The sequence below is a fragment of the Epinephelus moara genome, chromosome 19 (genome assembly GCF_006386435.1).
Source record: "Epinephelus moara isolate mb chromosome 19, YSFRI_EMoa_1.0, whole genome shotgun sequence".
In the NCBI taxonomy this organism is placed as follows: Eukaryota; Metazoa; Chordata; class Actinopteri; order Perciformes; family Serranidae; genus Epinephelus; species Epinephelus moara.
The window spans coordinates 13,439,323-13,459,012 of record NC_065524.1 but is presented as its reverse complement, the minus strand read 5'-3'; the positions used below and the strand labels follow the sequence as shown (position 1 = coordinate 13,459,012).

Sequence of the window (19,690 nt, the reverse complement as noted above, 5' to 3'; positions counted from 1 at the left end):
TGCTCAAAGACTGAGGGGTTAAATGTTTGAGACAGGGTTTCAAACTGAATATACTAAAAGAAAGTATTCTCACACATTGTCACGTTTTATTTGAGGAACATCAGTGCCACCACACAGACTATTTAGAGTCCCACAGGCTCGATTGAACAGGTTGAGGAAGAGGCATAGATTTCAGGGGGGACACAGGAGACACATTCACCACAATATTTACAGCATTGTGCATTTGTACCGCTCAATAAAAACATGAAAGTAGCAGGGAAAATTTATTTTGACAAAATAAAAGAAATTTCCCTCTGAAAATGATGCAGAAAAGGCACAAATTGGTGCATTTACATAAACCAGAATGCAGTAAATTGAGTGTTTGACATTCAAAATTTGCTGAGATTAAACCTATCAAACTATTTGGGATGCTTGGGTCAAACACTGAATAGGGAATGATTCAACAGTTTGTGCTGCATCCACTCTTCGTAATGTCTGATGTGATATGTAGTGTCTGTAATTTGGTTTTGTTGTTTTGTATTTTTCTATTTGTGTATTTCAGTGAAACAGTGTACGTCCTGGAAAGAGAAAACATTCTGATAAAGTGAAATTATATCAAATCAAATCAAAATTAGCAGTGTTTACATGCATTTTCTTGCACGTATGAACTAAATATTTAGTTAGTATGAATGTGTTTAATGAATCTCCAAACACCTGGGAAAAAGATCTGGCCAAGTGAGAAGCTTCCCTTCTTAAAAAGCTACCACGTGATTGCTCAGTAACAAATATCTTAACCTTCAGCTGCTGTAGAGGAGAAACAGAATTCAACAGAGCAAACATAAACACTGCAGCACTGGGCAGCTTCTCAGTGTATGTGTGTGAAAGCATGTTACCCTCTCTCTCCCTGATCCTACAACCTCCCCAGGCCTATGCTATCATAAGATTATGATCTGTGGCAGCCTGGTTGAAATAAATAAGATGATATAGATTTTAAAAAAAAAAAGAAAAAAAGACAGATATGATGCACTGTCCAGTACCTCCTTATTTTTTCACCTCCTTTTACCCCATGATGTGTTGTGTGTGGAGTGTAGCACATAATATATTTTACTGCTCATCTTACAACACTAAAGCAATACTATGCAACTTTCACTGCAGCCACAAGTGACAGTTTCTAGAATAATACTAAAAGCTAAAATACTAAACCTACTGTCGAGCATTTCACTAAAACGCTCAGATAGCTCAAGTGGAGAAGAGTCAGCAAACTGACACACTAATGTCTTATACACAGCAATATTTACTTCGGGTTTGCAAACATTAGCTCACACTGTACAAGACCAAGCAAGGCTGTAGCAGCAAGACCCCTGAGTGCAATGAATTGGCTAACAGTGCCATTTATCACTGATGAATTCTACGTTTCATTTGTGAGGGTAGTTAATTATCTGCACTTAAGCAGCTTGTATGCGATATCATACATTATATTTTCATGACCATGGCTCCTGTACTGACCCTTGTATTTATTGCCTCCAGAGCAGCCCACGCTTTTCACTCTGGAGGGAACACTTGTTGCTATCAGCAAAAGAACAAAAATGCAGGACTACCCAACGTAGGCAGAATAATCAAAGGTGTCCCTTTCCAGTATAATACATCTTTAAATTAATAATATAATCATAATGTATACACAAGGCTAGGACTCTGCAAGGTAGCTTGGCATTGTCAAAGTACGGTGCCCTTGAAATGAAAGCAGAATTTCCCGTCACGTCAAGCGGAGCGGGGTGTGCAGACGACAGCTGCTGTCTGATAACCTTATGCATAGTTTCATTTCTCAAAAAAAAAAAAAAAAAGTGTGATGACTATAAATGCATGCTCTTTTATTTTTCTGAATATCACAATCCTGTTACCAGATGCAGCAATGATAAATCATGGATAATCCAAAACACTGCACAACATGACTTTGTAACGGTTTTAGGGGACAATAATATTGAAAAAATGACACAATTGATGGTAGATCTGTGCTTTTCAGGTCTTACTGAAGATGTGCTTTGGGATTCAGGTCTGGTTATTACAACACCTTAGAAAAAGGAAGCAAAAGACACCCACCTTTTCAATAAATATGGAATTATATGTTCACTGACAGAAGGAGATAGAGAAAGGTGAGATTGCTCCAGGCAGGTAAGGTGAAGGCATGTGCGCTGGTGTAAATTGTTTCTATGTAAATGTGCAGCTCATGTTTAAGTGTGTGTGTCTCAGGTAAAAGCATGAGAGACTATGGTGATGTTGGTATTTGGTTTTGTTGGTGGTGGGGAGAGCAGACTACTCACTTGAGATGAGACACTTTAATCATCTCAATGGGAGGCTCATCGTTTCCTCGCTCGCCTCTGAATGCAAAGCATCTGCCTGGAAAACACAACAGACACAGAGAGAGAAAAGTGAGTTTGTGAGGGAGACGAGGTGATGATGGAAAGCAGAAGACGCTATCTTTCCTTACACCTGTGTCGAGACTGATTGCTCTCATTTCACTTTACAGACAGGGTGTCCTGGTTTCATCTCTTTCGCCGGAGCAGGGAGAGCAAACTGCCGACAACTTACTCTTACCACCTGCTCTAATCTCTGCCTTTCATTCGTAAACTTTCCACCCACCGTAGGCGACATTATGCAGAGCATCAAGGTGCCCCTTTAAACAAAACAAGAATACCCTTCAGGTGTATCCTATCATATTTGCCTGAGGAAGTGCTGATCTGATTTTTGCTGAGGACACTTCAGACGGTGGCCTGCTTAAAATGTACAAGTGACAGAGCTGTCTGTAGTGGTTTGGGGCGAAGGGGGGTGACCTCCAATAGTTTTGTTGAGATGACAGTTGGTGTGTACCAGAGGGAATAAAATAGCTATGCATATGGTGTAGAGAAAACTCGGGTGACCTGTGGTGCACTAGAGGCTAATTGTGCCCCCTTCATCATTTCCTCTTTTGTTTCCAGAGTGTCAATTATCCCCCTCTTCAGATCATCAGCCTACAGGCTCTAATCATATGTGTCATCACACACACACGTCTCAACGTCCTGAATACAGCAATAAAGATACAAATGGGGTCACGTTTTCTTCAACTGCTGTGGCGGCAGTAGCTCAGTCCATAGGGACTTGGGTTGGGAACCGGAGGGTCGCCGGTTCGAGTCCCCATCTGGACCAAAATATGGAGCGTGGACTGGTGGCTGGAGAGGTGCCAGTTCACCTCGTGGGCACTGCCGAGGTGCCCTTGAGCAAGGCACCGAACCCCCCAACCGCTCGGGGCGCCTCACCAAGGGCAGCATCTCTCCAATTTGTGCATGTATAGGTCCTGTTTGTGCATGTGTGTGTTCGGACCTGTGTGTAATTGACAAGCAAGAGTGAAAACATTGAATTTCCCCTCAGGGGGATTAATAAAGGAAATAAACTTAAACTTAAAACTTCAAAGTGGTGTGCTTCCTCATGGCAATGTCAGAATCTCATGATCTGGAAAGATGCCTCAAAGTGCAATACTAATAACACCTACCAGGATCATGCATGTATAAATAGAAATGTAATTATCATCTGTACATCATCTGCATGTGAGGCAATGCAAACTGAGTTGACCACTTCTCAACACCAAATTCCCCCAGTTATTGCAGCACACAAAAAGTCATCTCATAAATAAAGAATATGTCCATTCAGAGCAGCTGCTATCATTTCTGCAGAGACCAGGTATCACCACAATTGAGAAAGATGAGCGAGAAAGATGATTTTTCATCCTAGAGTCTCAAATCTTACCAGAAAATGCTCCAGATGTAAAGGGCAGAAGGTGCCTGCCTTGGTGGATTAGCCTGTCAGCTGAAGTACAGAATATTTAAGTACAGAACTTACTTTGGTGCTGTTCTATTTAAGGACTTGTTTATGCAAAAATAGGCTCGCTTACCCTGAATAAGTGAGATAAATGAGACTAAGCTCAAGTAACAGGCACAAAATTATGCAAATCTGCCTGCAGACTGAATCTGGTCCAGGATGTCCAGGTGTAGCAGCATTAAAATGCTGGATGGTAGAATTGTCATTTTAATATCTAACATTAAAACAATACATGAAATACACTGTAAGATCAAACCTGCAGCTGAAGTAAGCAGGCTGAAAATCTACACCTCACAGCTGATTTCCTCTGTAAAGCATTATATGATATTAAATGACAAAACATTTTCTTTTTCTGTCTAAATGTAGCACAAGTTGCAAACTATAAATAAGACATCTTGAGAGTTCCTGAAAGGCATATTTTTTTTGATGGTGCTTAGCAAGCTGTTTCCCCTAACTTCTCTTTTCATCTCGGTGATATGCTAGGCTAAACATGTCCCAGACCTATTGTATCTCTGTGCAGAACACACACAGATTAAATTGATATTGATCTTTTTCATCTAACTCCTTGTAGGGACGGCTAAAGAAAGCGTATTTCCGAAAATGCTGTGATGAAGCAAACACACACACAGAAACGTGGGTGGATCATTGTTGTGAGGCATGACATTGAGATCCCCACCATCCTGTGCACAGTACTTGCAGCTACTTTTTTGCAGTCAAGGACACCTTGGAGAACTCACAAGAAAAACAATTAAAGGGGATCTCTTATGGGACCTCTTATGCTAATTTTCAGGTTCATACTTGTATTCTGGGTTGCTACTAGAACTATTAACATGCTTTAATAGTCAAAAAACACTTTATTTTCCCCTCTACCTAAAACACTTTATTTTCCCTAAACTGTCTGTTCTGAAACACCTGTGTTCACCCTCTACCTAAAATACTTGGTTTTAGTACCTGCCTCTTTAAGCCCTCCTCCTGAAAAAGCCCAGTCTGCTGTGATTGGTACGTGTTTCTGGGTCTTCTGTACCTCAGTATCTCTGCACTGTCATTGCAGCCAGGGCAATGACTGTAACAGAGTATAGCTGCACTTTCTACTGTGACAAATCACCAATAAAAGCTTCTAAATGTGATCTGAAATCAGGGAAAATTAACAACGTCGGCAACCAAGATTACATGTTTCTCTGACGTTAGCATGGCAAGGCTACATAAAACACTTGCAGTGGTGTACCAAGAGCAGATGATCATATAAAGACATCCATCATAAGCTTATGTCATCTTGTAGCCAAAATAGAAAGAACATTGGAAACAGAGTGTTCAGAACAGTCTGTAGCATGAGGTTACTTTACATACATTAAACGTATTATTTCAAACTTTGGCCACACTTGAAGTGAACATCCAACATTGTAAAATTCTTTATGACTAAAAATAAGGAAAAGCATAATAGCCTTCCTTTGAGACTATGTGTGTTGGAAAGTGTACTGGCCTGTAACCAAAGCTAATGCCGTGCACTGTTAACTTTGACGACTGCAGTGCTTTAGAGAGAGCCATTAAAGAAGTGACTTACCCTCGTCGTTGTTTTGAATGAATCCAGGATACGAGCTCTGTGACTCAACCAATTATAGTGACCATATTTTTTCATGTGCCCATGCAAATTTCTAAAGCCAATGTTTAAAATCTAAGAAGCAGACACACATGACAAAAACAGGAAAGACTTCTGCAAATGATTAAGGAAGTGCTCATCAATTATTTATGTCCAAGATTGAACACATATTAGTACTCATATACTGTTAATCTAAAGTAAAAGACAATGTTTTTTTCCCACTGAAACCATCTCTTCCTAACCACTCATTACTTCACCATCAGAATGCTTTTGAATTCTTTCACTCTTTCCACCCCCTGGAGGAGGTCAAAACACACAATGGACACTGCTGGTGCAGTAATTCCATAGACCCTTCAATGGGCTCAGGCAGGGATATAAGTTGCTCTGCAGGAACTCGTGATAGGATCTCATTTTCTCTCAAAGCTAAGCATCCCTTGGTGTTACCCTTACACTGTTTAGTTCGGACCTAATTTGGAGGAGTGTGTTAGTATCCCCTGGAGGAGAACAAGAAGAGTCTCTTAGAGGATCACATAGACACAGAGAGACAAATATACAGAGAGTCACAGAGCGAGAGTCTGAAGTGTCTATTTTCTTTGTTGTTAAGGCTGCAGGAACCTCGAACAAAATAGAAACCTCAACAATAAAGGACAATATAAAAGTGCTGGTTGGTAGCCTTAGGTACAGGTCATAATGTGTGTGTGTGTGTGTGTGTGTGTGTGTGTGTGTGTGTGTGTGTGTGTGTGTGTGTGTTTGTGCAAGCTTCTTACCTGTCGGCAGATCCACATGCTGCAGTTCATTTCGCACCAGGCCCATGTTGTTGGGAGAAGAAGTGGCAAAAGATAGGAAACTGGAAAGACTCACCCACTCAATCCCCCTATGGAAGAAGCACACACACACAAGTTTTAGTTAGATTAATAGTATTGCTAATAGTTGCAGTGTCGCTGTCAAATCTTAGTAAGGTAAATGAGATGCCTGCAACTTCTACAAAATCCATTCGGAAGGTGTAAAAAATTCACAGCAAATCAAGCCAGCGAGTGTGAGATATGAATATTTTTTGAGAAGTGGGCCCAGCTCAGGGAGCACCAACTCCACGGTAATGAGATGGTAAATAGCCACATGATTAATTAGTCGATTTCCCCACTAAATGTAAATGAGATGCTAAGTAGCAAGGCCTCGTTTGGCATGGCTGTGCTCGGGCAAGGACTGCTGGGCTCATTTCCATAAAGCACCTCTGCTCTCTCCACCACGGAAAATACACAGCTTTGATCTTAATGTTGTACGTCACAGCACTGGAAATAACAGCGGTGCTCTATAGGAGCCCTTACAGGAAGAGAGGAAATCTCGTGGTGGTGTTTTCAAGAGAAAGCCCTGATGTGATGGCACTTCTGGGATGTGAATGTCTGTTTGTATGGGTTTATGCATGACTGTGTTATCGTTTTTATTTTTTGTACATTTTTGTCCATTCTGTACATTTAATGATGGACTATTAAAAAACATGAGAGGTTCCCTGAGTGCATTTGTCTGACATAAACCCAACACATACATACACACAGACATATTCTCATTCCCTAACAATCTTCCTCTATTGTCAGTGACATCATTGCCCCCAACACCATATCACTTAAACCACTAAATAGACAGCCCTCAAGCCCTGCCAGGACCTTATTCATTTATTTATTTTACTACTCACTTATTATCAGCTACCAACTACTTATCTTTAAATGTTTGTATGTATGTATATATCTACGTATGTATGTATTATTATAATTTATTTTTTCTCCTTTTTTCCTTTCTTTTTTCCATATTTAATCTGGAAACTGTATTCATTTAGATGACAGGAAGTGCAAAAATGTTAATTCAAATTATTATGACTATTATCTTATCTTTGTTTGGTATGCTATTTTATATATACACTGCTAAAAAAAAAATAACGGTACACTTAAATCACACATCAGATCTTGATAAAAAAGTTGGAAACCAGAATCATCAAGCCACTGAAGGCTGGACTGAAAATCACACTGAAAATCAAAGTTAAAAAATGAAATCACAGGCTTATCCAATTTGCGTGAATTCTATAACGGCAACTCATAATGTGACTCAGTAGTGTGCATGGCTCCAGTGTGCCTCTTTGCACTCCTGACAACGTCTGGGCATGCTCCTGATGAGTCGGCAGATAGTGTCCTGTGGGATCTCCCCCTAGACCTGTATCAGGGCATCAGTGAGCTCCTGGACAGTCTGTGGTGGTTTTTGGTGGCGTTGGATGCACCGATACATGACATCCAGTAGGTGCTTAATTGGATTTAGGTCAAGGGAAGGAGATGACCACTCAATGGCATCAATGCCGTCCTCATCCAGGAACTGCCTACACACCCTGGTCACATGAGAATGGGCATTGTCCTGCACCAGGAGGAACCCAGGGCCCACTGCACCAGCATAAGGTCTGACAATTGCTCTGAGGAGTTCATCCCGCTACCTAACAGCAGTCAGGGTACCGTTGGCTATGACATGGAAGTCTGTTCGACCCTCCAAGGGTTTGTCTCTCCAGACCATCACTAACCCACCGCCAAACTGGTCATGCTGGATGATGTTACAGGCAGCATAATGTTCATCACGGCGTCTCCAGACTCTTCATGCCTGTCACATGTACTCAATGTGAACCTGCTCTCATCTGTGAAGAGAACAGGGTGCCAATGGTGACCTGCAAGCTCTGGTGTTCTCTCTCACAGTGCTGGGCCCTAAACACAGGTCCCACTCAAAGATGTCGGGCCCTCATGCCACCCTATGGAGTCTGTTTCTGGTACTTTGGTCAGAAACATGCACACCAGTAGATGTGCCATCCTGGAGGAGCTGGACTACCTGTGCAACTTGACTGGGCTGCAGGTACCGCCTCATGCAACCAGTAGTGACAGGAACACTAGCAGGACACTAGAGAAGAATCAGTCAGGAAGGATAAGGAGAGAGCAACTATCTGTGACCACCACATGCAAAACCATTCCCTTTTGCCCCTTCATTGCACCTGTTGTCACTTTCATTTGCACCAAAGCAGGTGGAACTGATTCACAATCACTTGTGCTTCCTAAACTGACAGACTGATACTCCTGTTTATTGTCCTGTAACTGACTTGGTGTTATACTGTGTACATATATATATCTGCTTTGTACCTTAAAAGTCAGTATGGTCTTGATTTTGCACCAATAACACACCAAAGCAGTGTGTGCGTGTAAGTGTGTTAAATGTTGTTATGCAGTGTGTGAGCACAAAGTGCAGTAGTGTTAAGTAGGAGCTGACAAGCAGATCAAGAGTCAGCTGCTGAGTGTCATGAGTAAATTCACAGCGACAAACTGACACCAGAAACCAGGCAGAAAAAAACACTAATACCTCATCTCATCATTTACTTTAATCAACACATATTCACAGGCAGCGTTAGCTACAGAAATGTCAAGATGCTTATGCTTGTGTTGCATAGCTCATTAAAGTTTGTTGGTGTATTGCATTTGTGGACACCAACTTCTCTCATTAAAGAGAGCCTGGCTCTGCTTGAACGGATGGTGTTTGCTCCCAATCAATCTTTTAACAGCATTAATTGATTCAATCTCTTGCTTAATTAATCCTGGTGAAATAGTTTTGCTGCTCATTAGAGAATACTAACTAATGAAGCGCAGCCTGCTCTTTGTTGGTGTTTGGGTGTTGCAGTGCAGGGCACTCAGAAGGTGGTGCGGCGTACTGACGTTCGTCACTTTTCAGTGCAGACTGCCTCACAGACCATAATTAACCCATAAACTGTGCAGAAACACAGCGGGACAAACAAGTTTAATGTGTAACAAAACCACACTGCAACGACACTAGATTCAAGTTGAGCACATCACTACAATTTATCTTGAATAGACCAGTTTTACTCCTAATTAGAATAAATAGCCTAAATTCCGACTTGATGTTAATGTTGTATACTAAATGAGTAAAATACTGAATGGTGTTCTTCTATAAAAAGAGCAGCTGGATATGGGATGCTGAGTAAGGCTATCTCAAAGTTCTAAAAATCAAATTATCCATAAATATAGACGCCAAAACCAAATGAATGCACAATAACAAAATTAAATTAACTGCTGTTTTTTTAATAGCTTTTTCTGAGCACATACAGAGACATAGGAGACTGCATACCCTCCCTTGGATTTCCCTGTTATGCCTATGGTAACACTTGTTCAAAACCTTTAGTGATCCCAGGGAATTAAGATATTCTTCTCACAATCACAATCACTCTTGCCAGCTGGCATCAAGGGCAACAACAGAAACAAATACTTAAAAATGAATCATCGACTGAGTATGGGGTGTTTACGCACAAGGCCATGGCATTTAGGCAGGACATGATGCATCACAACAGGTATTCAATAGAATCTCTGCAATATATCTTTTTAATGGCCTAAATCTGTATCAGATTGAAATGTATGAGTGTTTTCTAACCAAATAGCTCTTAAAGAGATAGTCCAGATTTTTTTGAAGTAGGGTTGTATGAGATACTTATTCAAAGTCGGTGTATTACATACAGCAGATGGCAGTCGGCACTCTCCTAATTTGGAGAATCACATGGGAGTACCGCCACAGAAGCTCAGCAATGCACTGCTGTGGATTTGAGTTTTCAGCAAAACATATTTTAGCCACTTAAAAAAAGGCCTACCTCAAACAAAAAATCAATACCAGCTTAAGTGGATGCTATCTTGACAATATTTCCACTGCTTTACCTTGCCGTCAGACAGCCCATTTCATTAGCTCTACACTTTCTCTACCATAGCTGTCTGAAGCAAGGTTAAGCGGTGTAAATATATATAGCTTAGTATAGAATATAGCTTCCACTTAGACAGAAACTGATTTTCTTTAGGTCGTGGCTAAAATACATTTTGCTGCCAAGGCCCTTCCACATCAGTACATTGCTTAGCTTCTGTGGCAGTACTCCTGTCTGCTTCTCTCAAGTGGGAGCATGCCAACCACCATCTACTGTATGTAACACACTGACTATGGATAAGTGACCAATAAAGCCCCACTTCAAACAAAGTAAACTATCCCTTTAATTGTGTTGGTATTCATGTCATCAGCTCTAATAATGACAATAATAATCATCAACAACTCTTAAATGCTTTCCCACTACTCCTGTTTTTAATTTCTATTTTTAAATGCTTGGTTATGAGCTGAAAAAGAAAGTTTCCTAATATAGAATTCTGCCCTTCCCTTAATGACCCCTCTGATGTGTTATTGACAGGTTCATTAATTAGCTACATAGACTTGAGGGAATAGTGTTTAAAGGTTAAAGGAACATTGAAGGAGAAGTCTGAACATTTGGCTCCTTTTCCACCACAAAAAAAAAAAATATAATAATAATCCAGAAATTTATTCGAAGTGACAATGGAAAGTGATATTAATATGCAGCATGCATTTCAGCCTGAAATCAATAGACCTTGCTCCCAGCAGACATTTTGACTTGTCATAGCAGGAAAAACACAGGTGTAACTAATATCATAATGATGGCTCTGTTATGCTCAGGTGTTCCAGTGAGCCAGCATGCACAATACCAGAGCCCGACATTAATGTTATTAGTTACACGTGTTTGACAAGTCAAAATGTCTCCTGTGAGAAAAGTGTATCACTGAGCTCGGTAAACAAGATCTTGAAGTTCTGTTGCTGCCCTTGTGGAGGTCAGAAACAAGTGATTTCTTCTATTTGTCCCTGTTAACTAGACAAATACAACACTTGACTTACTCACTTACTGCGTCTAAGTGTTACATCAGCAGCTTTGGGTAGATATGCAACATTGGACTTCACTGATTTAACACAGTCTTCTTCTCTGTACCCCAAATAAACACACACACACATACAGAGGGAAATATAGGCCTTGTAATGCCATTTATTGGGTTGCTGTGAGAAATTGATTTGCATGCAACGTAAAGCTGTTCCCATTTTTCAAGTGCATCTAAGCTCCCTCTGCGATCACCCACACTTCAGGAAACAAACTCACCATTCAGTTACTTGGTGGGATAAATGTACCAAGGCAGCTCTGCAGTATTTTTGTCAGCTCCTCGAGACTGTCATCTTATAAATACATGCTCTGGCTTGATTACATAGTTTGTGATGCCAGGATTTTTCTGTTACCTTCACAACTGTACATCATAGGTAACCAGAATGTCACTTAGCAACATAAAGCGTTTGTGGCCTTCATGATTTCATTTGTGTATAATAGCAAAGCGACTACCATCGTTTGAGTCCAGACTACCATACTCAGCTGATGTTGAGATAAGCCCCCATAAAGCAAGCTAAGGAACACAAGCTGACAAGGCACTCTAATTATGTGATTGCCAATTGCCTCTGCAGACTGTAATGAGCCTGAAAACAATCAAGAGAAAATCAATCCGCCTCGAGCTGATTTGACCGGCCACTGGGGTTCATCCAGCGCATCATTTTACAGATATTTCATCCAAAGTGCATGAGTGCATATTCTTGCTCACCAGTGGGAACTGAATCCTGATCATGGAAACGTTCTGCTCTGTTGTATGAAGATAAGAAATCTTACCTGACTTCACAAGAGTGGACACTGAGTTCTTTGTGGAGAAGACCACTGGTCAGGTTATAGACCAGTACAGACCCATTACTGGTGCCTGAGAAGAAAAAAAAAAGAGCAGCACATAAGAAATACGAGACAGGCTGACACAAGAAGACGAGAGGTCACAAGGCGTACACTTACTTATCTTAGCACCATCTACCCTCCAGCAGGATCAGAGAGACGGTGTGTCAGTGTGACACCCCTGTGTGTTCCCTGTCACTGCAGTGGGTGTGGATCCAGGCAGCACATCAAACCTTGTGTCACTCAGCTCACTGCCTGAGAACATTGCACTGTTTCATCTGCTGCTGGGAAAATAGCGCAACAGCTCCATCTCTCCCCAAACATCACCTGATTAAATACAGCAGGTGACATTTGACACCCTGATCAGAAACTCTGAGGTTTGTTTTCTTCACGTTTGTTCAAACTGTAACGGAGAAAATCAAACCAAAATCTACTTTAAAGTTATTTTTTATGTTTACCAATTGGGGGAAAGTTTCTAACTAATAATAAGTTCAAATCAGCTCAAAAGTCAACTTTTTTAGTATATGCAGGGGGCGTTTTTAGCGAGAGCCTGGTTGAAATTCATCTTTGTGCTTTACTCAAGAGTATCCTGGTAATTAAGATTTTGCATAATTTCACATCTGAGGATTTGAGCGAGTGATAACACATTTTAGCTCTCAGGTATTTATATAATGTGTATTGTGCATTGATTTGTATTGGTGATTATGTCTAATGTATATTCTAATATTTTAACAAAACAAGCAGAAAAATCCCTTATTTGCACTTTCAGCTTTAAACCATAAAAAGCTGACATTCTATTTACATTATGGTAAATGATTACAGCAGCCTTTTCATGGTTTTATAGAATGCCATGGGCTAATTTTATATTAGTGGAGGAAACAAGCAGTTGTAAAAAGCACAAAGCAATTGAGGTTATAACCTAAGTAAGGAAGCTGAAAGATGCAGCAATTAAAATAATTACTCAATTCTGAAGCATTGCAAAGAAGAAAAAAAAAACTGCAACAGATGTGAAAGCAAATCAAAAGTCTATTCTCACGAAGTCTGGAATGTGTTTAACACTTTAATTTTGTTTTATTTTTGTGGTGAACACAAGCAGGTGCAGGAACACATTAACTTCTTTAATTATCCTGAGTGTGATGGAGCTATGCTGATGTGCCCAGTCTCTATGGAAAGGACCACTCAGTCTGCACTGGCCTTTAGCGAGACGACCACATGCTGACACAACATCTGGAGGTGGTGATAGGCAGTGTCGCATAGGCATCTGTGTGCATGTCCTCCCCTCCTGCTCCCTGTGCAGCTGATAGATGGCGTGTGGTGTAGGACTGCAGGATGTTTCAACAGGAAGTCAGGCAAACGGGATGTGGGTGGATGGAGATAAACATAGATACGCCTATCCCTGAGTTGCCTCACAGTCAACATTTGTTTACTTTAATCAAGATGATCAAGAAGACGCTGCCCCTCCATATGGTCTGGAAAATGTTGCAGAGCCTTGATTGCCTTGAGTCTGGGACAGATACCTCAAATATGGTAGCAAATAGAAAACTGCCTTTTAACCCACAACATAGGATGTAAGAATCAAAAGCCTAATTCAGGGGAGATGGTGTGACTCAGACAGACCAGTGGAAAAGACACAGTCTTTAAGTGTGTTGTTGTGGATGTTAATCAGTGGTTGGCAGTTAATTAGTTTTCCCTGAATCAGTTCTTTTCAAAGAAAAAACAGTTATCCGTCACTTTGATCATTCAGCTCATTCAGCAAGTGTTGAAACATTTTTGCTGTTTTGAGTTAGCAAAACTGGTTTGATGATAAATCAGGTTCTAAAACAACTGCATTTATCTTTCACTTTCTTTCTTGCCAAAAGTCAGACAAGAATAATGATACCACTCTCATATCTAGCTGATAAATGTGATACTACAGTCTGCAGCTCATTGCTTTTCTTTTAGCTTAGCTTAGCTTAGCTTAGCATTAAGAGTCAAAACAAGGGAAAACAGCTAGCCTGGTTTGTCCAAAAGATACAAAACCTGCCTACCTATAAAGCTCACAAATTAAAATGTTATAGACTAAGTATAAAAGCTATGGTTTCACGAGGGGTTTTGTGCTTGAGTATTTCTTTACCTATCCCGAGTTTCTGCTGGTTGTTTGGCAAAATCACAGTAGTGACAAGACTGAAGGAAGTGACGACTTTCAGCCAAAAAATCTATTAGTGAGCATATAGATGCTAGTAGGTGACATTGTTATCTTATGACAGATTAGCTGTGTCCTACTGTTTCCAGACTTTATGCAAAGCTAAGCTAACCAGCTTAGCTTACCTTAAGATTGTTGCTTTATATTTACCATACACACATGACAGTGGTGTCAGTCCTCCCATCCAACTCTTGGCAAGACAGTAAATAAGTGTATTTCTACAAAACCTCAAACTTGTCTTTTGACCAGTACTATCAACACACTTTAGCAAACATGCTTGAAATTGAATCATGCTAACCTTCCATACCATAATAAAAACTCTGCTTCATCATAATACCCTGAGAAGATGATTTGATTGTTTCTATAATTCCAATATATTCAACAACTTACTGCACACCTGGTGAGGCATTATGATTCTCTATCTCTGCAGTACTTGTTCAATAGTAATAAAGCACATAAAAGTCTGCAACTGATTGCAATACTGTTTGTTTCCTATACATGCCATCTGATGTACCATCTCATATCCCCAATCATATGACTGTCTTGTCCAAATGGTAGGAATCTTTCTGTCACATTAAAATTAAATTTGATACCAATCCTAAATCTAATATTTTTCAACAGCATGCACAGCTGAGTGATGGCAGAGCTGAACTATCCTGAGTTGAACCTAACTTAACAAATAACTGGTGGCTTGAAAAAGCTCTTTCATAAACTGCAACTATACCTGTTTCTTCCTTTGACAGACCACTAGAGCTGAGAATGAAAATCAGTCCATCTGATAATTGTTTTGCTTTGCGAGGTGCATGCCTCAGTGGCTGCCTTCATATCTGCACCTAGGTCTTACATTTTGCAATTCACAAATTTATGTTTTTGCTGTGTTGATACTTTATTTTACCCTTAATGCTGCTTCATTTTGCAGATCCAAACAATGTAGCAAAGAATAGCTGTCAGGCAAGTACGGATTAATAAATTAGGCACGCCGCCCGCAGATGATTAGGAATGGATGTCAGCTTGTCAGTGTTTGTGTATGTGTCACTGAAAGGAAGGCTCTGGGCCTTGTACCTATCTGTAATGGAGCTGTCAGGTCTCACAAAGATTACAGCTTTTTAGACAGGAGACCAGACAGCATTGCTTGTGGGTAGCTAGGTCAGCTGCACAGCTTCGGTAACCTTCCCTTTGGAGGCAAGGAGCACGAAAGACTGACAGAGTGGGGAAGTGAGAGATGAAATAGAGAAAACAGAGACGGGAAACTCTGCCTTCTGTCTAACTGTAATGAAACTGGCTGGCAATTTCAACCCCCAGTGCTTTCACACCATCAGCAGTGAGCTCATCGCTTGCTTTATTTGCACCTAGTGGAAGGTGTAAAAAACGGTTTCCCTTGGCTGTTCCTCTGACTGGTGTCGCATCACTGAGACTCAATGAGTCCCCCTTTTAACTCAACTACACGTTAGGGAGGAAACCTAATGCACACTGGAACAGAGGCCAAGAAAAGGGACTGAGCTGTATCTGCCAAGCACTCATCCACGGATCGCTCTGGATTTAGCGATCAGGTGTATTCTCTGGCTCTTGGTAAACAAGAGAGGTGACAGATGCCAACGCCTGCCAGAACACCTGTCCCAGTCCCAACCTTGGCATCATTACTGAGGAGGTGACAATTGCAATTGGAAGCCAGGAATGTATTCAATTTATATAGCATGACAGTGAGGCCAAGTACCAGATTTAAAGGTATACTACTGTATGAAGGAACTGACGGCTACTGTCTGAAAACAATATCGCCAGCTGAAATGAAAGTGAAAACCAACGCTGCATGGCATTTTGCCTGGCTATATTTGCGTTTTTCAGGGCTATGTATGCAATTTTTGTGTCTTCCTCTTGGATGCATGCTGTGTACAGTCTTCCAACTGGTCCTTGCCTTTCCTGTGTGTGCTGTGCCTAGGAACGTGGGAAAACCTGTTAAAAATAGGCAATAGCCTACTTCCCCATTGCCAGTAGACCAGAGCTGTGTACAAGGCTCTGCAGTAGACGAGTACACCTTCCTGTTTTTGTGTTTGTTTTTTGTGTTGTTACGTTCAATGTTAAAAACGGGCTGGAAAACAGGTTAGCAAACAGTAGAAAGCTGTGTGGAGACCAGTGAAATGTTATGATGGTTATTTATTTTCACATGTTTTTCTTTGTATTGAAAATCTCTCTCAATCTTGATGCCAACTACATTTTCAAGGGTGTTTGAGCGCTGCTTACACCGAGAAAGGCACTACTTTGTGTGGCTAAAATTAGAGCAGCGACTCAGATGTTGTATTGTCATCACTGCCATACAGAGGTTAAGCCAATGAAAACCCCTGACTACTGCAGAGTCATTTGTCCTGCGAGTGAATGCCAATTGTGACCTTTCCCATTAGATACAAAACCTAGATGCTGGTGGGTGCTATTGGTTTTTTATCTGGTGGGAAAGGGTCTTAACACAGCAAAATTAAAAGCAAATACAAAAATACAGGCAGAGGGCAGGGTCTCTAAAGATATTTTTTTAAGGAAAATCCCACATAGTGTACCTTTAAAGACTCCAAATGTAGCAATTTCTGTCACTGAAAACATCTACCTTGTTGCAATAGCATATGTATCATTCATAATTGTGCTAGTACAAGAAATTGGCTATAAATGATATATCAATTAAACATACTTTAGCGCTGAATTGCCTGGACATTGCCTCCACCTTTCAGCAGAGATGTGCCCTCTATCTAAATCCCAAATGCAATTATCCAGTCCCTGAAACTTACTATTCACAAGCCAGCTCACAGGAAGTGGAACAAAAGGCACATTTCAATAATGCAGCTAGAGACTGTTTAACTACTTGACTCTGCAAGCTGGCTATGGGGACCTGACAAATGATGTGCATAGAAAACTCAATCGCCCTGCTCTAGTTTTAGATTCAGAACGCCACTGGGAACCAGCTGTGCCAAGTCAACCCCACACCATCTGCGGCATGATGGGCTCCTACTGCAGCCGCTCCAGAACTCATGCACCGATTGGAAAAAAAATGACAGGTCTCTGACTGAGAAGTGTTTTTGAAATGGCTGCTTTTGAAAGAATAGTGGTTGTTGTTGGGCTTTTTTTTACCTACAGATGCCCTTTCACTTTAAACAAACACACCATGGACAATCCAATAAATAACAGATGGTGAACAGCAGTGGTCAGCCCTTTAGGCCTTTTAGAACTATTGCAGTCATTAAGTCTTAATGTGTCGTGAACTTAAGAGATCTCTGGGTCCCACCACTGTGGACGTGACACACATATGAAAGTGACAAAGACACCCAGTGCAAATGGCTGTAAGATGTGTAGGTTGAAGGTGTTATTATTCATCTGCTTGTCTGCGGGTCTGTGGGAGGCAATGTATCTTTGAGGTATGATTAATTTATGTGGGCTATGTCAGGGGACTGAACGTAGCCTATTTTTCAGCTTGACAACTAAACTGAAGGTTTGCTGCGTTGGGCAGAGAACAGCAGTACGCCAGGGCTTTAAATGGAATTTGGTGCTCAGGCAGGAGTCTGTGCGCGCACAGACAGACACGCACAAAGGCATCGACAGACAGACAACAACAGAGACACATTACAAACACGATTCTGCTCTTAATTTCCCATTCAAATTGAGACTCTCATAATTTTATGCATCATTACTGTGGGGAAGATAGGGTAGCTTTTGAATAAAATGGCTGATCTAAAACAAATAAATCCAAACTTTCTCTCTCTCTCCTGCTCATCTATTAGCTGTCTTTGGGGAGTAATAACAGAGGCTGATATTTCAGATTAAGCGTATGCATTTTGCATCATTTGCCGAGCCCGCACAGTCAGATTCGATGGACTGCTACTCACTCACTTTCTGTCTCAAACAAGTCAAATCCACAGCAATGATTTGTGTAATCAGACATACTGATGTGCGCAATTCATTTGAGAAATTGCTTCATTTTTTTAACTCAAAGATTAGGTTGGGTTCAACAAAAGTGTCAGCAAGTTTAAGAACACTTTGCTTAACTTAAAAAAATGTTTTGCAGCAACCTAAATTACAGTAAATGGCCTACAAAGAGAATATTAAAACAACATTTCAATTAAAACCTAGTTGGAGTAATACTGGGAATTGCTGACATGGAGATGCTGCAAAGATTCATCTGACAGGTCCCTTAGGCAGAGCAAATTAATGAAAATATTTGATAATTGTGTTGCTGTTCTGAGGTAAAGATCTGCTGGCCTTCATGTCAGTAGCTGTTAATTTCCTGTTTTGTGATGAACCAATGTTTAAGGTCTTGCTCTCCTGCTATTCATTTTCAGTGCTTATTATGTCTTATTTTTCAGACCCAAACCACAGATGGAAGTTGATAAAGGCCCTGGACACACAAGCAATTAAAATGTGTAGCTGCAGCTGCATAATCATCCAGCCCTATGCCCTCTAAAGCACTCCTCACTCAATGGATGTTTTTTGCTCTCATCACTGGGCAGCAACATTTCATAAATCAAACCAGACAAGTTTCTTCTTCTCAAGCCCTAAATCTGTAGTTGTTGCAGTGATGACATGATGAATGACGACCACTGAGACAGAGCGCATGCTTCAGTGTGAACAAACAGATGATTTACAACATGACGGATACACAGAAATACACCCCACAATCAGAACACAAAGAAACACTCATATGATAGTATGTAATATCTGAGTGAGCAGGGCATAGCATCCAAGAAACTTTACTAATATTCAGTAAAACTACTCCTTGACAAGACTGTGACACAAAAAAAAGTTGCAAAAACATAAAAGCAGTTCATTTTTGGGTGTCTCTATGAACTGCAGCACTGATGCAACTGGTTTTAATCTGAACAGGAACAAGTCGTGATGAAACAAAATAACATAGTGTTACCTCCAGATTACACGGAAACTAATTTAAAAGCAGATCTTGGTTCAGACTCTGAGAAGCCCCGATGTGAAATAATGATGCTGCGCTTCTTATCATTTGTTACATTTCAGAATACTCTACAGTATTTTCTCTGTGGTACAGATCACAGCTGCTTTACACAGATCAGAACTTGTAGAATTTAGTGGAGAAGATCTTTCATTTGGGAATAAAACCCTCCACCCTATCAGTGAACTTTGTATAGAGTTTTGTGTGTTCACATGTGTTAATGGTGTATTATTACTGCACCTACCCGTAGCCAGCAGGGGTTGGTAGTGGTTGATGTTCTTGGTGGTCAGAGGTGGACACATGCGGATGGAAAATGGTGGCAGCGGCAGACCAGACAGCAAGCCAGTGAGCAAGAACTTCAACTGGACCTCTTGCTGGTTGGATGAGGGAGGAGGAGCCTCGCCAGCTATCAAGGTCTCACCTGGAGATGAAACCAAAACAGTTGCCACTTAATTAATGGAGAAATTTTATAATTTTAAACATGATAAATCTAGCATTGCTACAAGAACACGAGAAATGACGATGCCCCCTTTCTTTCCA

General features: G+C 40.8%; 1 protein-coding gene across 2 annotated transcripts in view; it reads right to left on the bottom strand.

Annotated features, from left to right (window-relative positions):
* Window positions 1-19,690, bottom strand: part of wdr11 (WD repeat domain 11) — a 62,270-nt gene that overhangs the window by 21,165 nt on the left and 21,415 nt on the right. For both annotated transcript variants that reach the window (XM_050070508.1, XM_050070509.1), the window contains exons 10-13: window positions 19,395-19,571; window positions 11,982-12,066; window positions 6,193-6,299; window positions 2,298-2,373 (exon numbers count right to left, since the gene is read on the bottom strand). In XM_050070508.1, coding sequence (XP_049926465.1) covers window positions 2,298-2,373; window positions 6,193-6,299; window positions 11,982-12,066; window positions 19,395-19,571 — 445 coding nt within the window. The remainder of the gene's footprint in view (window positions 1-2,297; window positions 2,374-6,192; window positions 6,300-11,981; window positions 12,067-19,394; window positions 19,572-19,690) is intronic.